This window comes from Zonotrichia leucophrys, chromosome Z (genome assembly GCF_028769735.1).
Source record: "Zonotrichia leucophrys gambelii isolate GWCS_2022_RI chromosome Z, RI_Zleu_2.0, whole genome shotgun sequence".
In the NCBI taxonomy this organism is placed as follows: Eukaryota; Metazoa; Chordata; class Aves; order Passeriformes; family Passerellidae; genus Zonotrichia; species Zonotrichia leucophrys.
Window position 1 is genome coordinate 34,330,089 of NC_088200.1, and position 22,109 is coordinate 34,352,197.

Sequence of the window (22,109 nt, forward strand, 5' to 3'; positions counted from 1 at the left end):
GGCCTTTGCTCGAGGGAGAAATTTAAAAGACTATATGTCCATCTTCTCTTAAGTTCCTGATGATTACATGTAAAATAGATCAGTAGTTAAACATTCTAGACAGGTGGCTTCAATGGTTTATTCTGTTCAAAATTATGATCTTTACACATGATCTGATCTTTCTTGATTGCATGCTGTTCATTCAGTAAAACGGCTCCTGTGTATCAAATCTGGTAGTGCATCCTACTCCACAGATAGGAGCTTACAAAAATTGAAGTCACAATCTCTGAAGCAATCTTTTAATCAAACACATGACAATCCAACAGGGAAAGTTCAGTGGCTCCGTATGGATCATAAAAATACAGCCTCATTTAACAGTCACACTGTCTGAAATACAATCTCAGAGTTTTGGTGCATAAAGACACTAGTAAATGTTTCACAGGGAAAACAGTGAAAAAACTACTTATTACATCAAAGAAAAGAACACTCACACTCTAACTAGTTTCTTCCATGAAAAACAGAATTATGAGAGCCCTGTGTTGGCTGTATTTACAAGCTGAACATGAGCCAGCCAGTGCACTGGCAGCCAGGAGGGCCACCTATGTCCTGAGGGCATCAGGGACAGCATCAGCAGCCAGGCAAGGGAGGGATTGTCCTGCCCTGCTTTGCACTGGGATGGCCTCACCTCGAGTGCTATGAACAGTTCTGGGTGTCACAGTATAGGAAAGACATAAAGCTATTGGTGAGTGTTCAAAGCACGACCACAAGGACCATGAAGGGCTTTGAGGAGAAGCTGTATGAGGACTGGGTGTGGTCACTTGGTCTGTTCTGCCTGGAGAAAAGGAGACAGAGGAGACCTCATTGCAGTCTGCAACTTCCTCATGAGGGGAAGAGGAGGAGCAGACCTTGATCTCTTCACTCTCATGACAGGACTTAAGGTATCAGCATGAAACTGAGTCAGGGGAAGTTTAATTTGGCTATTAGGAAAGTATTTTTCACCCAGAGGGTGGCTGGGCACTGGAACAGGCTCCCCAGGGAAGTGGTCACAGCACCAGCCTGACAGAGTTCAAGAAGTGTTTGGACAATGCATCTTAGGGATGATCCCATGCAGGGCCAGGAGCTGTATTTCAATTATCCTGATGAGTCCCTTCCAATCGAGTATATTCTATTACTCTGTGATTCTAGGTATTTCATTCTTACCCTCATTCTCATTTGTACTGTTGTTTCCATCAGCAACTTCAAAGGAAAGATGAAAGGTCCTGTGGCTAGCATAAGACTTTTACTTTCACTGGCTGGCTATCACACACACAAAACTTTTTAAGCACCATGTTCATGTTTCTCCCTATGGTGCACTAATTTGTCTTCTCCAGTCAATGAAACTAACATCAAATTTTACTACCAATGCTATTCCTTTCTAAGAGGATTTATAGTTGAAAGGGATACACAGATAAACTGTACACTTGACTAAATTTTATTTCCATAGCAGAAAGAGTTAAAAATAATAAAGTCTGCTGCATTAAGTGCACAATTTCCTCAAATCACTTCTCAGCTATGTAGTAGCATTTTCAACACAGGAATTCTAATGGCTGTTTTTACTGGTATTTTCTTCCTTTTTTTTAACAGAATATCACAAGTGAAATGATTAATACTTAACAAATACTAAATATCTAACAAATACTAAATACTAAATACCAGAAGAACACATCAGGTGTTCTTTTTATTCAGCTGCTTTTTGAAACATTTTCTTCTGTTGACATCAGCAACTATCCTCACTATCAGCAACTATCCTATCTTCACTATCTACTTTTTCAAGCTTTCTTTTATCCAGAAGCTCCTCTGTGTGTCTATGAATAGATCTAGGCAGTATTTTTTCCTGATTTATAATCATCAGAAAAATAGTATTTAGGGATTGCAATCAGCTCAAACACTGATATTGCAGAATTTTTGGTCTGCATATATCTTAGCATATCCTTTCTAATAGCAGACAAAAATTAAGTCATTCTGGACCAGCCACCAACTTAGGCAGAAATCTGGTCTTGACTATGTTAACAAGCACCCAAACTCAAAAAAGTCAAACTAGGTATTTTTCCTGTAATTAGACCAGATCATCTCTGGTACTTTGCATAGGCAAACCAGAAAATTCCTTAATGGATAAGATATTTACTTTCATATATAAGAAGATTAACAGCTTGTACAGTCAAGTAGTAAAAGATTCATGTAGTATCCCATACAAACTAAGAATCTAAAGTTATCCCCCAGCACTGTCTTCTCATTTGCCTCTTTAGTAAACATCACCTTGTCAGCTGAAAAAACAAGTAGTCAGGAGAAACATTTCAGACAAAAGACCATTCTCTTATCTGCAGAGATCATTGAAAGAAAATTTCTTACATGAAAATCTTTCAGACTTAAGCATGCACAAAATGCAGCTGGTTCATGCATTACTACAGGCCATAGGGATTTAGTTTACATATTTTACATGTGATGCACACCCCAGAAATGCTTTCATGATTTTATAATCTTTCACTTCTTATATTAAAGTAAATTATGAACACTTCCAAAATTATGCATATCCAATTGTCTGTTTTGTTCTCCTATGATGCACATAAGCAGGACAGCAACATGCATGAAACAATTGCCTCAGATGTTATTTAGAAGATCTTTAAGCTGACTGAGATCTTTGATATTTTATAGGAACAAGCATTTTTTCTAAGAAATTCAGAAGTACATGGGTAACAATTTGGCAAAACAGATGTAATTTAAGGCTTCTTCAGATGTCCTCACAACTTAAGCCTCTCCTTTTATATAAGGAAGTCCAGATGCCAAAACTGAACTCAGATTCTAGCAAAGCAATAATGTGAGTGAAACAACTATACATGAGAGAATTCTTCACTAGGTGAAGCCTGTACAGATCTATATTCTGGTCAAAGTAAGGAGCCACCTGGCCAGTTACCTCCATTGACTCAAGTGTGACAAAAGACAAGCACAGCCCTCAAGGTCCAAATAATTAATATCACAGTTGATGCCGTAAATGACAACTAAGAACAGATCTCACACATGAATAGGCAGTTATAGAATAGTGTAACAGTATAACAAACCCCAGCAATTTTAAAAGGACAAAGCTCTCTAACTTTTGGGAACTATTTTACAAGAAAGAATGTGTAGCTAAGTAGAAGATATCAGACAATTTACTGGCATTCCTACTGTCATTTAGCCTTTCCATTCATAGCCTTCCTCTCTCTCAGTTACCCCTCTTGCATTGTTGCTTTTCTTTCTTTCAAGTGTTATAAAGTGTTGCTATATTGAATAGAAGGAATCAAAGTTTCACATCTTCTAAACCACTAAAATAATCTTATTACTTACTCAAATTCTCTGGCATAATATTTGAAGAAGCCTATTAGCAAATCTCCAAGGCTTGATCCATTTTTTGAGACGTAAGGAGGAATGGTACGTGGCGCTTGATGAACAAATTGCAACTGCATAGTAGGATCAAAACATTCCTGTCAAAATAAAATCAGAGTGTATATATATATATATATATATATACACATACATATATATATATATACGTACATATACACAGAGATAGCCTTAACCCAGATACATGTACTTTCCACAATAAGAAAGCTGCCTATTATTTGCTTACTATAAGATCAAGGACAAGCCAAGGACTATTCCTCTTCTGCCCCACTGAATACTAGTTACTCCCACTGAACTCAGGTAGAATTATCTTGCACAGGAGCATACAAGATAAAGAATTTTAACATGGGAGAATCTTTGAACTAGACTTGCATTTAAAACCACAAAGCAAAAGCTGAGCCTGCACTGAGCTGACTACAGTTCAGCTGAGAAATACATAGGTGATTAATGCACCTACTGTCAATTTCCCATAGCTTAACTGAAGTACAGAAATAACCCAGAGGAAGGCCTACCATTGCTCCCAAGCACCAAGTTTAAAACTGCATATAAATGAACCTGCACCCACTCACAAAATAAACATAAAGACTGCAGGTATGACTTCCTCTAGCCAAGAAATTAAAAAAAACCACAAAAAAACTCCAAAAACCCCCCAAAAACCCAACAACCAACAAAAAAACCCCACCCATCAATGAAGTTATACAAAACACGTGAATACACAGAATGCTGCATTTCAGCTGAAGCATGCTTTTCTGTAGGGGAAGAGGGTGAGTATGATGGGGTAAGAAAAAATCAGGTTTGCTATAAAAAGAAGGCACCATTGCCAGCTTAAAAAGGAATACATAGAGGACTGAATATACATGGTTTTAGAACTGCCCTGCTGTTTCAGTGTTCAGTGCATCCTTTAGGTTCTTGTGATAGACTGGGGAACATAGAAGTAAACATATCTCCTCTTGCTACAGGAACAATTTTTATAACTTGCTGATACCTGGTTTTAACACCATTTTACAGCAATGTTGTGTGTTTTACTGAAAATGAACTCAAGGTACACAGAAGCAAATATTACAATCAGATAAAGACACACATTTATTTAAATTTAGGAACCTGTTCACTCATTACTATATCTTCTTTCCCCTCCCCACCCATTCAGTTTTTATTTTTAAGAGTAGTATCAGGCGTGATTCAAACTTTATAGTACTAGAATAGCACTAGAAGCACTACATAGTGTAGTATTATTTCCATGTCCACAGCTGACACTACTTCCTCTGAGAAAAGTACTGTTAAGTGACAAAACCAGTAGGACTGGAAAGTCTGAGACTCCCATCTTCTTTCTGTCAGCTCCAGCAAAACTTCCTGGAACCTTGCGCAATACATTTTGGGGAAAAAAAGCCACTTTTCTAGAGATATAAAAATTTCAACGGTTGATCTCAGATGATAAAAATGTTATATGTAAAACATTATTTTAGTTCACAAAGCTCAGAATTTAACAGTTTCTAGTTCATCAGAAGACACCAAAACAATGGCAACACAGACATAAAAAGCAGATATGCAGTATACAAAGACCTAGAAAGAGCAGTTGTTCCAATGCCACATAGTAAATCCAGTTTTAACCCGAAAGTTAATCAGAAAGATACTACAGTGAAAGTCATTCCTTGCCCATCCCCACAGAAAACTCAGGAAGAGTCAGAAAAATTGAATTTAGAATTAGCAGTATACCAGTTGAAAAAGAAACACACAAGGGAGGAGGGGAAAGGAAGAAGAAAATGGGCCACTGACCTAGGAAAATACAAAACAGAAGTGCAATGAAATTACAACAGATGTCTACTATGACGAGTAAGTGTTTGGAGGCAGTAGAAAAGGAAGACAAGATTAATTTTTTAAAACTTTGAATATTGAATTGCCTGAGAACCTCTCAATTGCAAGAGACTTCTGCCACCACAGTGAGGTTGATAGCCTCTACAGCTAAAAAGTTAGGCTTTATTTTATTATTTTTTTCATAAAACTAAGCTATTTTTTTACTGGTAAACAATAAGATATCAGGCAAATCAAATATTTTCTCAATCATAAAGGCTTTTGCTTTCAAGCAAATACACGCATATTATTCTAGACACATGCATTAGTAAAAATACAGGCTACAGGCTATAGCAGCTAACTATTGAAACCCCCAACAACCTAGTTTACGAGACACATGTAAGTAATTCTCATTTCCACTTGATTTAGTGGATATGTCACTATAAAAAATGCTCTTAAAAAGACAACTGAGTGTTGCAAAATAGAAGGCATAACTGATTGGACTTTTCTGGAAGAAAATAAGACTTATTAAGGGAAACAAAAGCAATGTATTAATCACATGTTTGTGATACTGTTAGTACGTTTATTTTTTGCGCATAGTGGGCTGCTGATTACCCCACAGAGAAGGCAAAACCAAGTGTTTCACCTTTCTGAAATACAGAAAATTTGTTATTTAAGTTGCTATTACCATATTAGAAAATTCTACACGTAAAACCAAATTAATTGCTATTTAAAATTGGCAATATTTAGTGACGGCTTCTGTCAAGATATACCATTATTCAATAATTCAATTACCAACAATGTAATTTAAGGTCATTTCTTAACAAAGGAATCACTCTATGTGTAGTGAACAAGAGGTTCACTACAAGACAAGCTAAGGGATACCTAGATATTTTTTTTCTGCTTTGCCACAGACAACCCATGATAATCCCATAGCTTCAACTCATCTCCATCCACCTGCTGTAAAACAAGGATAACAGTATTTTCCTTCCCACTAGAGGGACTCGGGGAATAACTACACAAACAAAATAAGGTATGGCTTACAGATTCTGCACATAGGTGAGGCTGCTAAAAAAATGTAATTACGAAACACCCTTGGAAGTACATTTTCTTTCCTTAACTTGCTCTAGAAGGAAAAAGATTCAGCTTCTATTAAAAACTAGTCCCTATTTTACTTACTGTGTCTTTGCCTCAAGCTGTCTTAAGAGACAGAAATTAGATTCAGGATCTGACTGAGCAACAAATACAAATGAGCTCTCCATTATTTTAAGATATCACAGAAGAGAGACCTGAAAGTTTTTTGCCTTTTTTGCTGGATCTCTAATTTTTACTTTGATTGGCTGATTTCTCAAGAAATACCAGTATTCAGCAACATGCTTCATGTTCAAGCTACATAATGCTTTTAAATAAACTCATTCCACCTTACACACCGGAAAGGAACAAAAGTGTATATCAAAGTAAGATTTATATTTGAGTATTTTGATGCATAGTGAGTTTAACTCTGAATGTACAAGATCCTTTGTTGAAAAAAATTTAATAGTTACATCAGCATAATGTCTTAACACACTTAAAATATTCTTTTCCCCAGTCCTATAAACAAGTACTTAACTCATATTTAAATCTTTTAAAAGTGCAACTCAGTGTGAAGCAAACTGCGTCTTTCCAAGGGCTGACTCATGTTAAAGACCATCCTACCTTCTGCCCCACCCTTTGCAAGACATGACATGAAGCTGAAGCAGCAGAAACAAAAATGTGCTCATGCTAGAGCCCTTGAAGTTCACCATTCAGAGCACTCATGGAAACCCAATTTCATCTTGACTTCAATTAAAACACCAGACGTCTTGAAACAGTGGTGAGTCAGGCACAAGTTTCCTTGTGAGTGCCAGTGACAGCCACGTTCACCAGCCACAATGGCTTAATCCACCACAGGTTCTCTAGAGATTATCCGTGAAGTACTGACATGGAAGCACATACTATTCAAACTTCAAAACTGATGAATGCACTTGGTGGGCTATTGTCATCTACCTTACCTGGCTAGGGGGCATGGGAAGCCCCAGAATACAACCCTGCCTTTGATGTGGTCTGATACTCCCTTTAAACTAGTGGCTGCAAAACATATCAGCTTGGTGCCAGCTGGAAACTCCCCCACAACAACAGAATACAAAAGTGGGCAAATCTGGTGGCTTTCCACGACTTCTTACCCTTCACATTTGTAGCAGGGATTCATGGGGCACAGAATCTGTCTTTTGTTTCCTCCCCAATGTAAGCATGTCTCTCCTATATGGTACCAACAATTTAAGACAAGCAGTTTCCTCCATGTCATGGAAGTATTTTCAGGCTGCAGATTTTGATTTTGAAAAATTGTGGGTAGATGTACATAGGGAAGATGTAGTATGTTTGTATAGTTTTTGTATACAGACACAACTCTGACCAGCTACAACCCTAAGAAAAATATATGGTTTCTTTTGACACTGAAATTTGCCTGTGCTCTTTAATTATTACTGCAAGCCACGAGACCAAAATTGTTTTACTGTATTTTTCACTTTAAATTCCTCTGAAATATCAGTATTCAGAAATTTCAAGTTTCATAATTTTTAAACATTTAATTATACTCCTAATGGAGACAGTAGAACAAAAACATACTTGCAATTTGGTTTGCAGTAAGCATGCATAAAATATTCTTCTAATCTTGTTAGCAATTCTAGCATATTTCATCCATTCTCCAAATAAGAACAACAAAACCAAGGATAATCTATATCAGAAAAGGGCAAAAATGCAGTTCTTACAGCAGTGCTCACCTGCAAGTAATTTACCATTTTCACACAACACAAGATAAAACTTTGCATTTAGATTAATTAGATTTTTTAGCTTAAGGTACCGTCTACATTTGCTTTAATGACTGAAGGCATAAATACTTGTATAGTATTCTGAAGGTCTCCACAAAGTTTGAACACAACAAATATAAATATCTGCATTATAAATACAGAAGAGTCAAAAGTTGCCAGTTCTAAACACTTTTCTCTAAATAACATGCTGCACAAAACTTAGAACACTACAGCACAAAAACTCGAAGGAAATGTAATTAGCAAATCTAGCAATTCAAAAACCTATCAGATAAAGCTAAGGATACAAGAAAAGAAAGATAGCTTCAAAAGCTCTTCAGCACTCCCAATGAAGAAACTAGACAGTATAGAATACCATAAAAAATGACAGGAAAATATAAAGACCATAAAAATATAGCACAGGTACCCCTTATGCAGATTTACAACGCATAAATAAAACTGCAGTGAATTATTGCCCAATTCTTTCTTTTGCATCTCAATCATCTCAATTACCCAAAATGGCCAACACCACAGTATTTTCTCCCTGATGTTCAGCACCATTAAATATTTCCCGTTAGAGCATTTATTTGTAAATAAATTACAGCATAGAATTATTCAGCAACAGCACTTCTGTGCACAGGTAAATATTTAGGAGGGCAGTTTTTTCTTCTAAATAATTTTTCTTAGATTAAATCTCACTATAACACTCCTAATTCTGGAGGGACCAAAACATACTGATTCATTGACCTTTCCAGAAATGAACAAAGTATGACCTGACTACAATAGCAAAGTTCCAAAAAAGTGCTTTCTTTTTGGATTGAAGTCAAATGTTGTGATGTCTCAAGTTTCCTTAGTAAACCATGTATCGCTCACTTTCTACACATGGAAATATCAGGCAACTCAAGAGCTGTTGGAAGGTATGGAATTCTGAAGCAACAGAGCTGAATGAAAAGGCACTAAACACATTACGATACAGGAACCAGAAAGTTACAGCTGACACATTTCTAGGCCAGGATAAAGAGAACTCGGTAAGTGGTTTTCATTAGCACTTTCTTCTAACTGTGTGTCAGATCTTCCCATACATAACAATTTTCATTAAAGAAATTATCAAAAGTAGCAAATAATCTTTTTCACACCTAGGTCTGGCATATCAATGACCTGATCTACTGGAACTGTTAACTCAACTTAATCCAATTAGAGATAGTTAAGAATTCATATATTTAGATAAGCAGGGTCACACACATATATGATGTAGTAAATCCATAAGTAACACTTACTGGGTAATTTTTTTGGAGGGATGGAAGGATGGGTTCAGGTAAGGCTATAAAAAAAAAGGTCAAAATTGCTGTGATTCATGTAATTCACATGGAAGCAATAGCATATTAACTACACCAAAGAGTTGCATTGAAATTCTATCTTATAAAATTTAACAATAACTTCACTTTCATGCATTTCATAAAATTAAGTTATTTGGCAAACATTTCTATTACTATATTTAGTACTGTACAGTACAATAGGACTTTTATTCAGCTAATGAAAGGTCTTACCAAGATACTTACTATATGCAAAAGGCATGAAAAATTCTATAACAGGTGGGTATAGCTTTATTTCTGAAGTTCATATTCAGAATTCATAGCTATGGGAAAATCATCTAGATTCCCTAAATGAAAAATTAGAGCTTCATTCATCTTTTTTCCTTACATCTAATACAATTCTACAGTTACTGCAGAAGAATGCATTTTTCAGCTGCCAAGTATTACATAATGAGTCTCCCAATGTAACCTATTAAAAATGCTTAACACACTTAGTAGGCATTGCCAGCAAAATTCCCACAAAATACACAAATACAGCCTAATAGTATTAGCTGGTCTGCTAAATGGCAAATATGTTATGAAGATCATGCCATCATTAACAACACTAACAAACACAAAATTATCTAAATATTGGTTACTTTTATGAAAACCATGGATTGAGAGTGCTTCTATTGAACTATATAAATTAGATACATTAAAAAAAAAATCAGTCAGATTAGGTGGTCCTATAGATGAATCAAAATCCCAAAGTAATTACATCCTACTCAAGCAGCTATAGAACTGTCAGAGCACTCCTCAAACTAAGGCTTTAACATTATGTCTTCAGCATGGTTTAAGAAATTGGTCCGCAATATTCACTATGGAAAATAACAAACTCTTGGTCTTGGACTCAGGACTTTGTTCACTCTTTTATAAGGTCTTACAGGCGAAGAGATGTCACAGAATCCTTTTTCCATAGGGTCTAAGAATCAGAATAGCAAAATTCTTAGAATGTGCTTGGAGTATCTTCAAAGAGTAGAATATACTACCAGGACTGCTAAGAAAATTACCACAGTTGTTTCAATAACATTTTTGTTTGTGAGTGTTCATGTTTCTACACCATCTTGGATACTTTCCAGTTCTCTACCACACTAAATTAAAAGGCAACAAAATCTGAGCAAACAATCAAGGTGTAGTATCTAGGTGTGTATGCAAGAGGATGGATGGGAGGGGAAAAATTACCACTTACTACTAGCATTTGCCCTATGAGTTTGCTTTTCTCACTGTTCAACTTAATCAGACATATTATCTGGAAGAAGTTCATGTACAAGATACTGATGTATCTACAAAATAAACTCAAGCCACACTAAACTTGGGTCCAAAGACATCCACATAAGTATACGAATATGGAAATAAGTATAGAAAATAAATTTGCCTAGCAAAGGCAGGAACACTAGTGCAAAAGAAAGGTATTATTTTTTTCTCTCCACAGTATCAACAAAAATACTATTAGAAATTCTAGGACACAGGCTATTTTCAGGAACATCACATGCATATAGCAGGAGAAAAAAGCTTAAAATCTGCATGAATAATACATCAGAACCTAAAAATCTGATGCTTAGATGCATGTACAGTGTACAGGGCCACACCTCAGGGTCTTTTTTTTTCATGCTTTTTTTCCCCCACAGAAAAGGCTGAGGAAGCACAGGTAGAAGGCTCCTCTTTGGTTTCTGGACTGCTGATCTTCCCAAGACAGCTGACTGATCACAGCTTTGCATGAAAATGATTATTTGAACCCTTTTTTCCTCCTTCATAGAGAGCTGTGGCAGCTGCCAGAGATGACTACAGATGACTACTTAAGCATTTTTGTGAAGTAGTACTTGAGTTTATTTTATAGCTACACAGTGTCCTCCAGGTACATTTTTTTTCCAAACCTCTTTAAAGGTGGTAATTTTGTCTCCAAAGAGCAGGTCCACTTGTTAAAGACAAATGTAACACTAAAGAAATGGCGTAAAATTCACTTTACTTCAAAGTATTTCTGTGTAGGAGATACTTGTTTTACTTCATTCAACAGGGAAAACTACATCAATACGAACTTAAAAGGGACAGTTTAAACACGTAAAAAATACTTACTCTGTAAATAGTGCAAAACCATCAACACAAGACTATAGCTGTTTAAAGTACCACGACTGGCATCATTTATCTCATGAAAACTTGCCCACTTCTTAATAACAAGTACTAATGGACGAACTCGATTCTCAACTGCAAGTAAAATAAACACATCTCAAAAAAGTACATTTACCTAGACAGCAATTAATCAACATTTGCTCTTACTTGATCAACATGATAGTTTTCTATTCTAAGGTTACATTCTGCAGGCATTTAATAGAATTTACTTACAGAATTCTCCAATTACTATCCATCCTATAAAAATATAGTACTTGCATTTGCAAACAGCCTTTTGAGTAGTAAAATCCGCAGACACACCACAAGAGGTATACTAGGAAATTTGCAAAGCATCTTTCTACTTCTAAGGACTCTCCAGTTCATTGTACCAATTTCCCCTGAAAAAATTTGCTGCCAGGACAGACCCTATGTTATTTTTTAATTTAGGCTATAAAAACTTTGAAAGCAGGGAAAAGAATTACTGTAGTTGAAGGATACAGTTGATTCTTAAGTTTACATCAGGATACATGACAGCAGTAATCCCTGTATACCAACATAAATTTTAAATTTGCCTTGTCCTCAATAGCTTTTCATGCAGATGACATGTTAGATACAATATGTCTTTAAATTAATATATATGCATTTCATGAGGAAAAACATATATACAGCCATATGCCATGTATGATCTTTTGAATTTCTGGTGAATATAGATAACCTTCTAATTGAAGTATTAATCTATGTAGGTGAACACCACCCACCACAAACTCCTGGGACTCTGCAGAATAGTTTATTATTTGCAGGTATGCAGAAGCAGATAATCAAAAAAAGCTTATACATTCTGGAGTGCTTTTTCTAACCTGACATCATCATACAAAGATTTTGTATTCTGCTTATCAGGACATGAGAACAAAAGACATCCTACAACTGCATCAGTTGGGGCGCTCTCTGTTATTCTGTAAAACTATCAAGCATGATTTTCTCACAGCATATTTAGAGTGGCTCAGAACACATGCTCATGTAACTGGTACTCTTCTCAGAATTTATGTACTACTACATCTGGAACATCTTTTGGAAACAACCAAACTCCTTAACACCAATCACCTTATTCCTGACATTGCTCACCAGTGGTTAAGCAAAAAATATAACTTAGTACACCAATTATGAGATGCCAAAAAAGTACTGTACAGATACCACATGAAGATGCATTAATTGGAATAGAATTTTTCCATGAGAGAAAAATGCAAATAGGTTCCAGTTTCAAACATCGCTATTTTGTGTCACAGCAGAAAAGATCTTTTTTAGTTGACCTCGTTTTGAGATATTAAATTCTGTCTGCTGGTGCATGTAACTAGTATATGACAAAGTAAGTGTACAATATGGCAGTAAACTTTGTCTGATAGTTCAGTACAAGCCACCTCTCAAGAAAATGCTCAGTAATATTATTTGCACAAAGCTAAAAAGTCCAGCCTCCACTAACTGAAAAATATCTAGCAAAAACTGCTGATTAATCACAGACATGCCCCCTTCAACAAACTCCTGGTAACACAACAGCATAGACTTTGCCTTCTAGCTCTGCCTAATCTACCTACATTTCCTGTGGATGTTTTGTGTCAGCTTGCCTTATCATCCTCGATTTTTCTAGAGCACTCATGCACCCACACTGAAGAGTTAACTTCAAAACAGACAGAAGAGCATCCACAGAAATCTTTTGAGTTTTAGCTTTTTTATCATGTTCACTAAGATAGTCCCTTGTTTGCCTGAGCATCTAATTCGTTCTCCAATGGAAAACAGACAAATACATCTTCCACATTAAAGGTAATTTGATAATTTTTTCCCCTGTTCAGGTTGAAGACCTTAAACTACACATGGACCTTCAACTACACATTTAAGTGAGCAGGATAATACATATAAGGCTATCTATCCCTGCTCATATGACTTATAAAAAGTATGGAGACAGTCTGATAAAAGCTTCCATTAAGTTTTGTGTGCCCTATGTCACGTGCGTTTTCTGGCCTAAGGAAGACAAGACAGACAAGGTATATGCGGTATGATATTTAGGAAGGTCCAGAACATTGAGAAGACAATGTTTTCAATCACAGGTCTCCCTTTGCTATTAACTCACTCTTTGATCTCAAGAAATATTATTTGCCTTCACCAGGAAACACGAAGTTAACTTTGCTGGCCTTATAAAAGTGAGCACCACAGCAGAACAGAAGAGAAGGTGCGATACTAGGACTGCTTCCACCGCTCTTTTCCCATCTGGACTTGCCTGCCCTGCAGTGATTTTCTGACAAAAACAATCTGTGACAGAAGTTACAAACAAGTATATCAACATTAGACTTCATGAAGTGACTGCTCAATGATTACTTCCTAATATTATTAGCACTTGGAAGCAAATCCTTTCCCAGCTCTAGACTTTCTTGAACGTATGAAGGAATTAGTTAACCAACTGATCCAGGACAAGTTGTAGACTCTCCTAGTAACATGAATGTGGAACACAAACTAGTTTGACTGAAATATTAGTAAAAACTAGTGAAGGCAGCTTCTATTGGTAACTGCCTACCCTAAATAGAAAGAAATTCCTTTATGCAAGAACTGAAGAAGAGGGTAAAGGAATAAATGCAAATGGCCTAGAAGAAAAAGGCTGAGGCACACTTCTTTATGTACTTATCTGACAAATGACATTGCAATGCTGAGAAAGAAACTCTTAGTTTACCACTAAGAGAGCTGTTGTTATTACCTTCCTTTCACAAGGCTCTTTCACAATCTCTCCCTAAAATGCAAACTCCTGAGCAGACACAAACCAATTTTGATTCGGGATTAGTATAAATACTGAAGCAGTATTTTGGATTTTCCAAGCAAAGACTCTGCAACAGCAAATAGACATAGCTGCTATCAGCCATCCATACTGCCTTTGGCTGTAAGGAAATAAAAGAAGCTGGAGATTATACCACTAGATAACCATTATTATAATGATCTTATTATCTGCAGGATACCTGAAGTAGGCCTTGTAGTAGATATATGGACCTGAATATGAAAAATCTTTTTTACCTTCTGAATATTATAATATTTAGTTAAAAACATACAGCTGTTTTCTCCATGTATTTACAATGAGCAAGAAGGACTTATCTTAAAGCCACTTAATGTAGCTAAATAGGTAATTATATATATAGTACTTATTAAATTTTCATAAAATATCAATATCAAAATACAAACTCTAAAAGCAAAGTTTAAAGAAATAAGAAAATACAATAAAAACTTACTGAATGCATAGGTTCTCAGAAGGAATGTATTTCTTATACCTATCACATTGTTTACATTCAAGTCGAAATCCACATTGCTATTAGGGAGAAAAAAAAAATGAAGCATCATGGTATTTAATTTCTGATTGTTTACTACCTACTTTATGACAGATATAGAGAAAAGTAATTTTAATATAAAGCCATAGAAACTTTCTTCAGAGTTTTAAATGCCGTGATTTAGTTTTGTTTATAGCACCTAAGCCACTTGAAGACTTGAACTCCTTTGTTATAAATATGTTATTGTTGTTTTAAATGAAGAATACATGTAGATATAAATTTAGACTTTAGGACTACTTAGGATATCTTTTTTAATTTTTTACCAAAGCTTTCTCCACCTACACTTGCAATACATTATTTGTTACAGAAAACTTTTGATACCAGGAAGGATTCTCTGGGGTGTTAGTTTAGGATGAACTGAGAAAGAGAACTGGAAGAGATCAGAAGGTAAGATCAAAGGTTTGTCGGGAAGCAGAACCAGCATTAGAATAATTTCCTGGGAAAGAATACCAAAAAAAATATGGCAGGTCTTTAAGTGCAGTTGATCTTCTCTTATTTTTACAACACTATAAACCTTCAAGTTTAAAGGTTATAAAAGAGAACAAATACAAACTGAATGCTTCCTCATTCACTGAATCAAAGTAAGGGGAAACAGCCATTTTCAGTTATATATGAAATACATACATATTTCAGTTATTGGTAACAAATTAGAATGTTCATCTCCAGATACAGAGATAACACCCATCAAATTCAACCACCTTCCCCCAGCATCTTAAAAAAACTCCTAACAAAAAATCAGCTTTTACAGGAAGCTTGTAACGTTTGGTTTCAATTTTGGCAAAGACAGGCCTAGTGCCCTATGTACAGGATATCCAATCAATTTTTCAAGACCTCTGTGAAAAAATGCATGCATATGCATTTTTTGTACATCTTAGTCTACAAAAGACCAGAGACTGCTAAAAGACTAGAAAGAGACAAATGCTTAAATGAAAAGACAAAACATGGTGGTGACAGGTTATGTAAGAGTAAGATAACTGTAAAGACAGACAACAAAACAAAAATTAACTACAACAAAAAAAAAATCCCAACCCAAAATGATGACATTCACTGTCACTCCTCTTCCACAAAAGCAATGTGGAAGATGGAAAATCAGATGGCGAACTATATTGCTGTTTACTCTGCAAAAACATAATGTGCTGCTTCTTGTCTGAGAAGATCACACTTTGATTTAGTGGAAAATAAAGAGTTCCATAAATCCTATCTGTAAGGTATACAATTATCATGACTTATTTTTTGAAATCAGTGCTTACAAAAAGACTTCAGTCTCCTCACACAATCACTTCTATCTGTTCCATACTAAAGGTCTCTTTTTAAAAAACTTTATTTTCTCAATTTAAATTGGGAAAAAAAATACTCTTGCTATAATCCCATAACTCATTCAATATTTGGACCAGGAATGTATAATTTCATTTATGTATGAAAACTACCATTGCTATATGTAGCTAATCCAAATAACCCAAATTTTAGCTTGACAAGTACCATACTTCCAGGAAGCATGAAAGAAACAACCTTCTCTACTGTTAGAGAGAAAGTAAAAAACATTCCAATTTTTAAAAGAAGGTAGGCAATTACACTCAAGTAAATATGGGACTGGGTGTAAATGAAGAAAAAAGTGTAAAGTGAAAACTCCAACAAGTGTGTATAATCTCAGAAGAAACAAAAGCTAAAACTGGTGATATAGTTTAGTTCAAACTGTAAACATGAAAGATTTAGTTTTATCAGGGCAGGAACCTAGCCATGATAAAGTTACACTGTGATAAAAACATGTTGTGATATGCTTTCATAGGGAGAGGCCAGAGAAGCATGCTTATTTGTTCTTACAAGACAGAGACAGGGTTACAAAATTTTAAAACTGTATAGACAGGCTAAGAGAGCTACATTGTTCAAAGCCCAATTTACAAAGAAGGATGAAATTATGTCACTATAGGAAACTGATAAATAACAGTGTTACAAAACTAAGCCAATTAACATTACTCAGATTGTCAATATATTTCAGCATTTGCGTGACTTTCTCCTGTCACTTTAATCACACACAATAAGAAAGACATCATTATTTGTCCTAGTGCAATGCACTAAATTATTCTCATGCTTTCATAATGAATATACAATGAATACAAGAAAATATCACCACAAACTAGTTTGTTTCAGTGTTCTTTGTATAGCTCAACAGTTATGTCTGCACAGCAAGCAAAATTATATTTCACAACAGTTTTCTTCCTACCACTGTTTTTCTGTCAAACTATTTGTTAACTTGGAGTCCACTATATGTGATACACTGCTTCTAATTCACATCACAGGAACTAAACAGTATCTCAACCATAGAGGTGATTCAGACCATCAAGGCAATAAGCCGACTGCCACTGCATGCTAGCTCCACAAACCTGTCATAACAACTTACAGCACCACACAAATAAACACATAAAATGGTGGGACTCCTTGTAAGGGCAGTGCACACATAGAATGCTTTCCCATGTCAAAGTCTAAAAGATTAGGCTGAACAGAATACTTGCCTGACTTTATCCCTGAATTTTACTATTGGCACTTTTGCTCTGATCAGCTGAGGTCGCTCAATGTAGCTTGCTGAAAGGGAGAAAAATATGCAATTAAATTTCATGCAAGATGCAGATCTTAACAGAAGATCCTGTAATAGAATGTAATCGACTGATGTATAGCAAATAGCAGCTTATTAAAGTCAGGAGGATTGTACAAAACTAAGTAACCTTTAGCAACTGTAGCAAAAAAACAACCCATGAAAGCAGGTGGAACACCCCCCACACTAAACATTAGAGAAGAAGTAAACAGAACATAAAGACTGAGGGAAATATATTCCAGAAATTTTAACATAAGGAATGCAGTACTACAATGCTTGCATGGAACAGTACTTGTAATACAAATCCTGAATTGTTATAATTAAGATACAAAAATAAAGGAGAAGGAACATATCCAATCAGGATGGGCTAATGATAGGCTCAAAACTTGTTCTGAAAACTGTTCATTTGAATTATAAACAGCATACCAAGAAATGCTACTGAAAACATGATAACGCTTTCTATCAAAGATGGGGTAAGCTTTATCTGCATTATGTTTTAATAGTGATAGGACATGCAATAAATCCACATTGATGATGATTATCAGATGATTATCTACACAGTATGCTACCAAATGCACCCTCCACATGTAGCTCCCCAAAGCTATTGCATCAGCCATACTGTCATGAATTCCCTAGATTTCGTGGTACCTCAGCCTATATTCAGTAGCTTCCTATAATCCTGAACGAATATTGTGACCAAGAAAGCAGCAAAGAAGAAAGAAAGGTAGAGCCTGTAGGTTGTATGGTATGAATTTGGTCAAAAGCTGTGATTTTAGTAATTACTTCTGTTGCCAAATCTAGGACCACTTGAATTTGTCCATATCCAACATCATATATCTTCCCATTGTTTTTATAAATTAACCTCAGATTAGCATAAATAAGCATGCACAGTACAAGTAATACAGGCTAAAAATAACCTTGAATAAAATGATTTTTTCTTTCCCTCCAGAAAAAACAACAAGGTACTTCTATCAGCTAAACAGCCAGCATAATCTCCGTTACTTTTGGATGATAAATTCAGATTTGGTGGAACAAAATCTGTGCAATACTCAATTAAAACATATCTTTTTTTGAGACTTTCTGAAACTGTTTTGTGGATATGCATGTTCAGACAGATTTGACCTGAGGCAATCTTTTATCTGGATTTTAATGCATCACACAAACCTAAGCAACACACAGACTGGCACACAGAATAAAAGACAATCTTACTAATTTACTGATGTTAAAGAGAGAATCTTAAATGAACAAATTCAATTCATCCTCACTGCCTGCTAAATCAACACAAGCATCCTCTCTTTCTAGCTGCACCTTCCGACACATCCAGGCATCTGTCGTCCAGCATCGCAGAATATTTTTAAAGCAAGAGTCTAAAGCATGCAGAGCTCTCTGTCTTCTCTCTATTCACTAATAAATTTATGACAAAGATTCCCAATGCACTAACACATAGTAGGCAATGGTAGACACACCAATTCAACTTTCCTCACTTTGACACTTCCTGAAGCTCTTCAGAGGTTAACTGAACTCATTCTAGGGACAACACACTTCCAAACACATCCTTGTCTGCAAATGCCTCCCTACACCTGATGGATGCTCGTGTCAAATTAGCTGGCTAAGAAAAAAAGATACATCCCAAAACATAATCCCAATCTGCTTCACAGGGTGGTAGAAACCGAGGAAGAAGACAGAAGAGGTAAGAAGAAGCTAGAAGCAGTAACTTCCTGCCAGTATCTTCTTTCTTGGCTCAGACCAATGATGCTGTTAGCAGAATCTATATTGTACCTTACACATATATACAGGGGAAGAAACAGTCACAAATACAGGATGTGAAATCCTTGAGGGTGGAGTAAGAACCTTAGTAAACTGACTATGTGATCACGAAAGCTATGACCAGAGATGCTACACTAAAATACATGAAAAGAAATCTGTATAGCTGCTCCACAGTTTTAGCCATGTCTATGGAAAGGTCATGAACACCACTTCAGCTCAGCAAAAAAGAATCTAAGTGGCTTCAAAGAAGACTAAGCATTGCTTCATATATAACTTATTCATGCAGAATTTCAGACTGAAGAGCTTAATTCCCTCTCTTCTTTTACATAATGAAAGATCAAGCAACTGAACAGAATATTAATCCCAAACTTGGCATATGCCAAAAAGATCTTTGACATCCTGGGCACAAAGCCTGCTCTTATTGATTTGGTTATACCACAGAAGGAGAAACACACAAGTCTGAATCCACATTAATGAAGAATCTAGGAAGGTACAACCCACCACGGGATGAAGTAACTGCTGATTTTTTGGAATTCACTCCATGATCTGCACAGTTCTTCAAAGGCATTCAACTGAGTTCAAACTCATGTGCTTGCCCCATCTGTTACACATTCCCACTAGACCACCATTAGGCAGATTCCACTCTGATACCCTAGTCTCAATGCTACTGTACCTCTTTGTAAATCTAAGGGAAAATGAGCTCTTGGCTATTTATGCAGATAATAAATACTTGTAAACCTAATACTATTACGGTGTTCTTCAAATGAATCCCATATGGATGAATCTGAAATGGGGAATCATTAACTCTCAGCGGTTTAGATATACACAAAAACAATGAATAAAATATCAGAAGCTTTTTCCCACTTTTCTCTGTTATTAGACTATTCAAAACCAGAAGACATTTTATTTCAGGTGGTATTCAAGATGCAGAATGACAACACAGAAAAGCCTCTGCTATAAGACTTAGAATCTGATGGACTAAAACTCCTTGCTCAGATTTGTTACCTTTTACAAACCTGAAAAAAGCTAGAGTTTATACAAATTTTGAATCCACTTCCCAAACCTCCTAATCTAATAATCACATTCAACTCCATACAAAGGATAAAAGACATGGCACTTCAAGTTCTGAAAACAAAACAAATTGTGAAAGGGACTGATATAATTTGCACTTGGAATGTTTCTTCATTTATCCATCATAGAATTAAGGTGAAATAAGCACAGAATCACACTTTTACTGTCCTTATATTGGAATGCACAGGAACACTGCAGACAGCAAGAACAAAAAAGGAGATATTGTAAGAGGCAAAGATAGAAAAAACTTCTCCCAAGTTGCTGAACCAAAGTGATCTGGAAAAAGGTTAAAAAAAATCTTACACTTTACCTATGCCAGCCTCCTTATTTATTTTTGTCCTTCAACTCTTCCAAAAAAAAAAAACAGAGCAAGAACTTATTCTAAATAGCATTTTATATTTTCTCCCTATTGTTGTTTCTCTTACATCTTGGCATACACTTTTCTAGCTTTAATGTTTGGCCCACACTATGTTTATTTCCATTCTCTCCTGTGAAGCAACAGTAAGTTTTATGAGTGCTCACACACTTGTTTAAGAACATGCTGCAGTCTCTCTTCTACAAAAGAAAGAAAGAAATACTTAACCAATATTGCCAGAGAGGTATTAGCTTAAAATTATAGGGTAGTATCATACATGCTAACAGGGCAGCAAAAATTTGAAAATAATTACCAGAAGCAGCTTCATACATTTTAGGTAGACAGGCTCTCCTTGATTTATAGTAAGCACTACTGAGAACAAGTAAAACTTCAGTGTGTTACCAACATTATTCTCATATTAAATCCAAACCACAGCACTGCATCAGATACTGAGAAGAAATTAACTATCTCACCTGAAACCAGGACACCTCCTGTTCCAGAACAACTTAACCTTGGCATAACTCAGCTATAGCTTCTAAATTAGCTAAATCTAGGTGTAAAGACCCATGTGCCAAAGCCTTTTGGTTTTGAACATTTTTAACCAACCTTCGTCCGTTAGTTCTATTCACATAACATCCACACACAGACACAGGACAGACTGCTACAAATAGGAATTAATGTCACAGTGATGTTAAGATTCTGAAGAGATGATGTAAGAGAACTACATACCACAACTAAGGGTGCCTGACAGGAGTGGTAATCTCAGCAGTGCTTTGTACTGTCTTACCTTCCATAGAATATTTTGATTAAATTAAGCTGACCAAATGCACTTGCAAGGTATCAGAGAATTACAAAATCAAAAACGGGCAAAGGCACAAATCACTTGAGGATCACTTGCACAGGGCTATCATACCTTCCAATACAGGTAAACAAACCTGATTTTGTCTAAGCCTTTGTCTCAGAACAAGAGCTCTTGGAAAAGACTGCTCATTTAGAAGCTTCTTGAACCCTGAAACCACACCTATGTTATCACAGTACTATCAGAAAGCACTGCACCATAGACAGAGAGAGCTGCACCACAGACAAACCCAGATTAATTTTCAGACTTACGCAAATGTCAATAATCAGTAGTAATAAGCATTTAATATCAGATATCTATTCAGTAATAGATGTATCAAGTCATTTTTCCGTGGGAGCTGTTAAAATCTGTGCATGCATGCATGCTTCCCAATGAAGAAATTTTGAAGTCTGCATTTAAACTTATGGTTAGTTCCTTTTAGCACTGCAGGACTGTTCAAAACATCACTACAGCATCAAAGAATATACCATAATTCTGGGAAGCAAGATGATAAAGTCATTGATACCAGTAAATGTTAGAGTATTTTATAATTCAAAGGAAGATAGAAAAGCCTCTTTGGAGTAAAAGGCTTTCACATTTAAGTCAAGATCTACCCATGTGAATTCTTATTCTGAAGAGAGTCTAAACAATGAGCTAAAGAAAAT

At 35.8% G+C, this 22,109-nt stretch overlaps 1 protein-coding gene across 1 annotated transcript in view; it reads right to left on the reverse strand.

Moving 5' to 3' along the window:
• The window catches only part of TENT2 (terminal nucleotidyltransferase 2), a 41,356-nt gene that overhangs the window by 12,613 nt on the left and 6,634 nt on the right, over positions 1-22,109 (reverse strand). The window contains exons 8-12 of the mRNA XM_064736280.1: positions 17,334-17,403; positions 14,728-14,804; positions 11,432-11,560; positions 9,284-9,327; positions 3,340-3,476 (exon numbers count right to left, since the gene is read on the reverse strand). Coding sequence (XP_064592350.1) covers positions 3,340-3,476; positions 9,284-9,327; positions 11,432-11,560; positions 14,728-14,804; positions 17,334-17,403 — 457 coding nt within the window. The remainder of the gene's footprint in view (positions 1-3,339; positions 3,477-9,283; positions 9,328-11,431; positions 11,561-14,727; positions 14,805-17,333; positions 17,404-22,109) is intronic.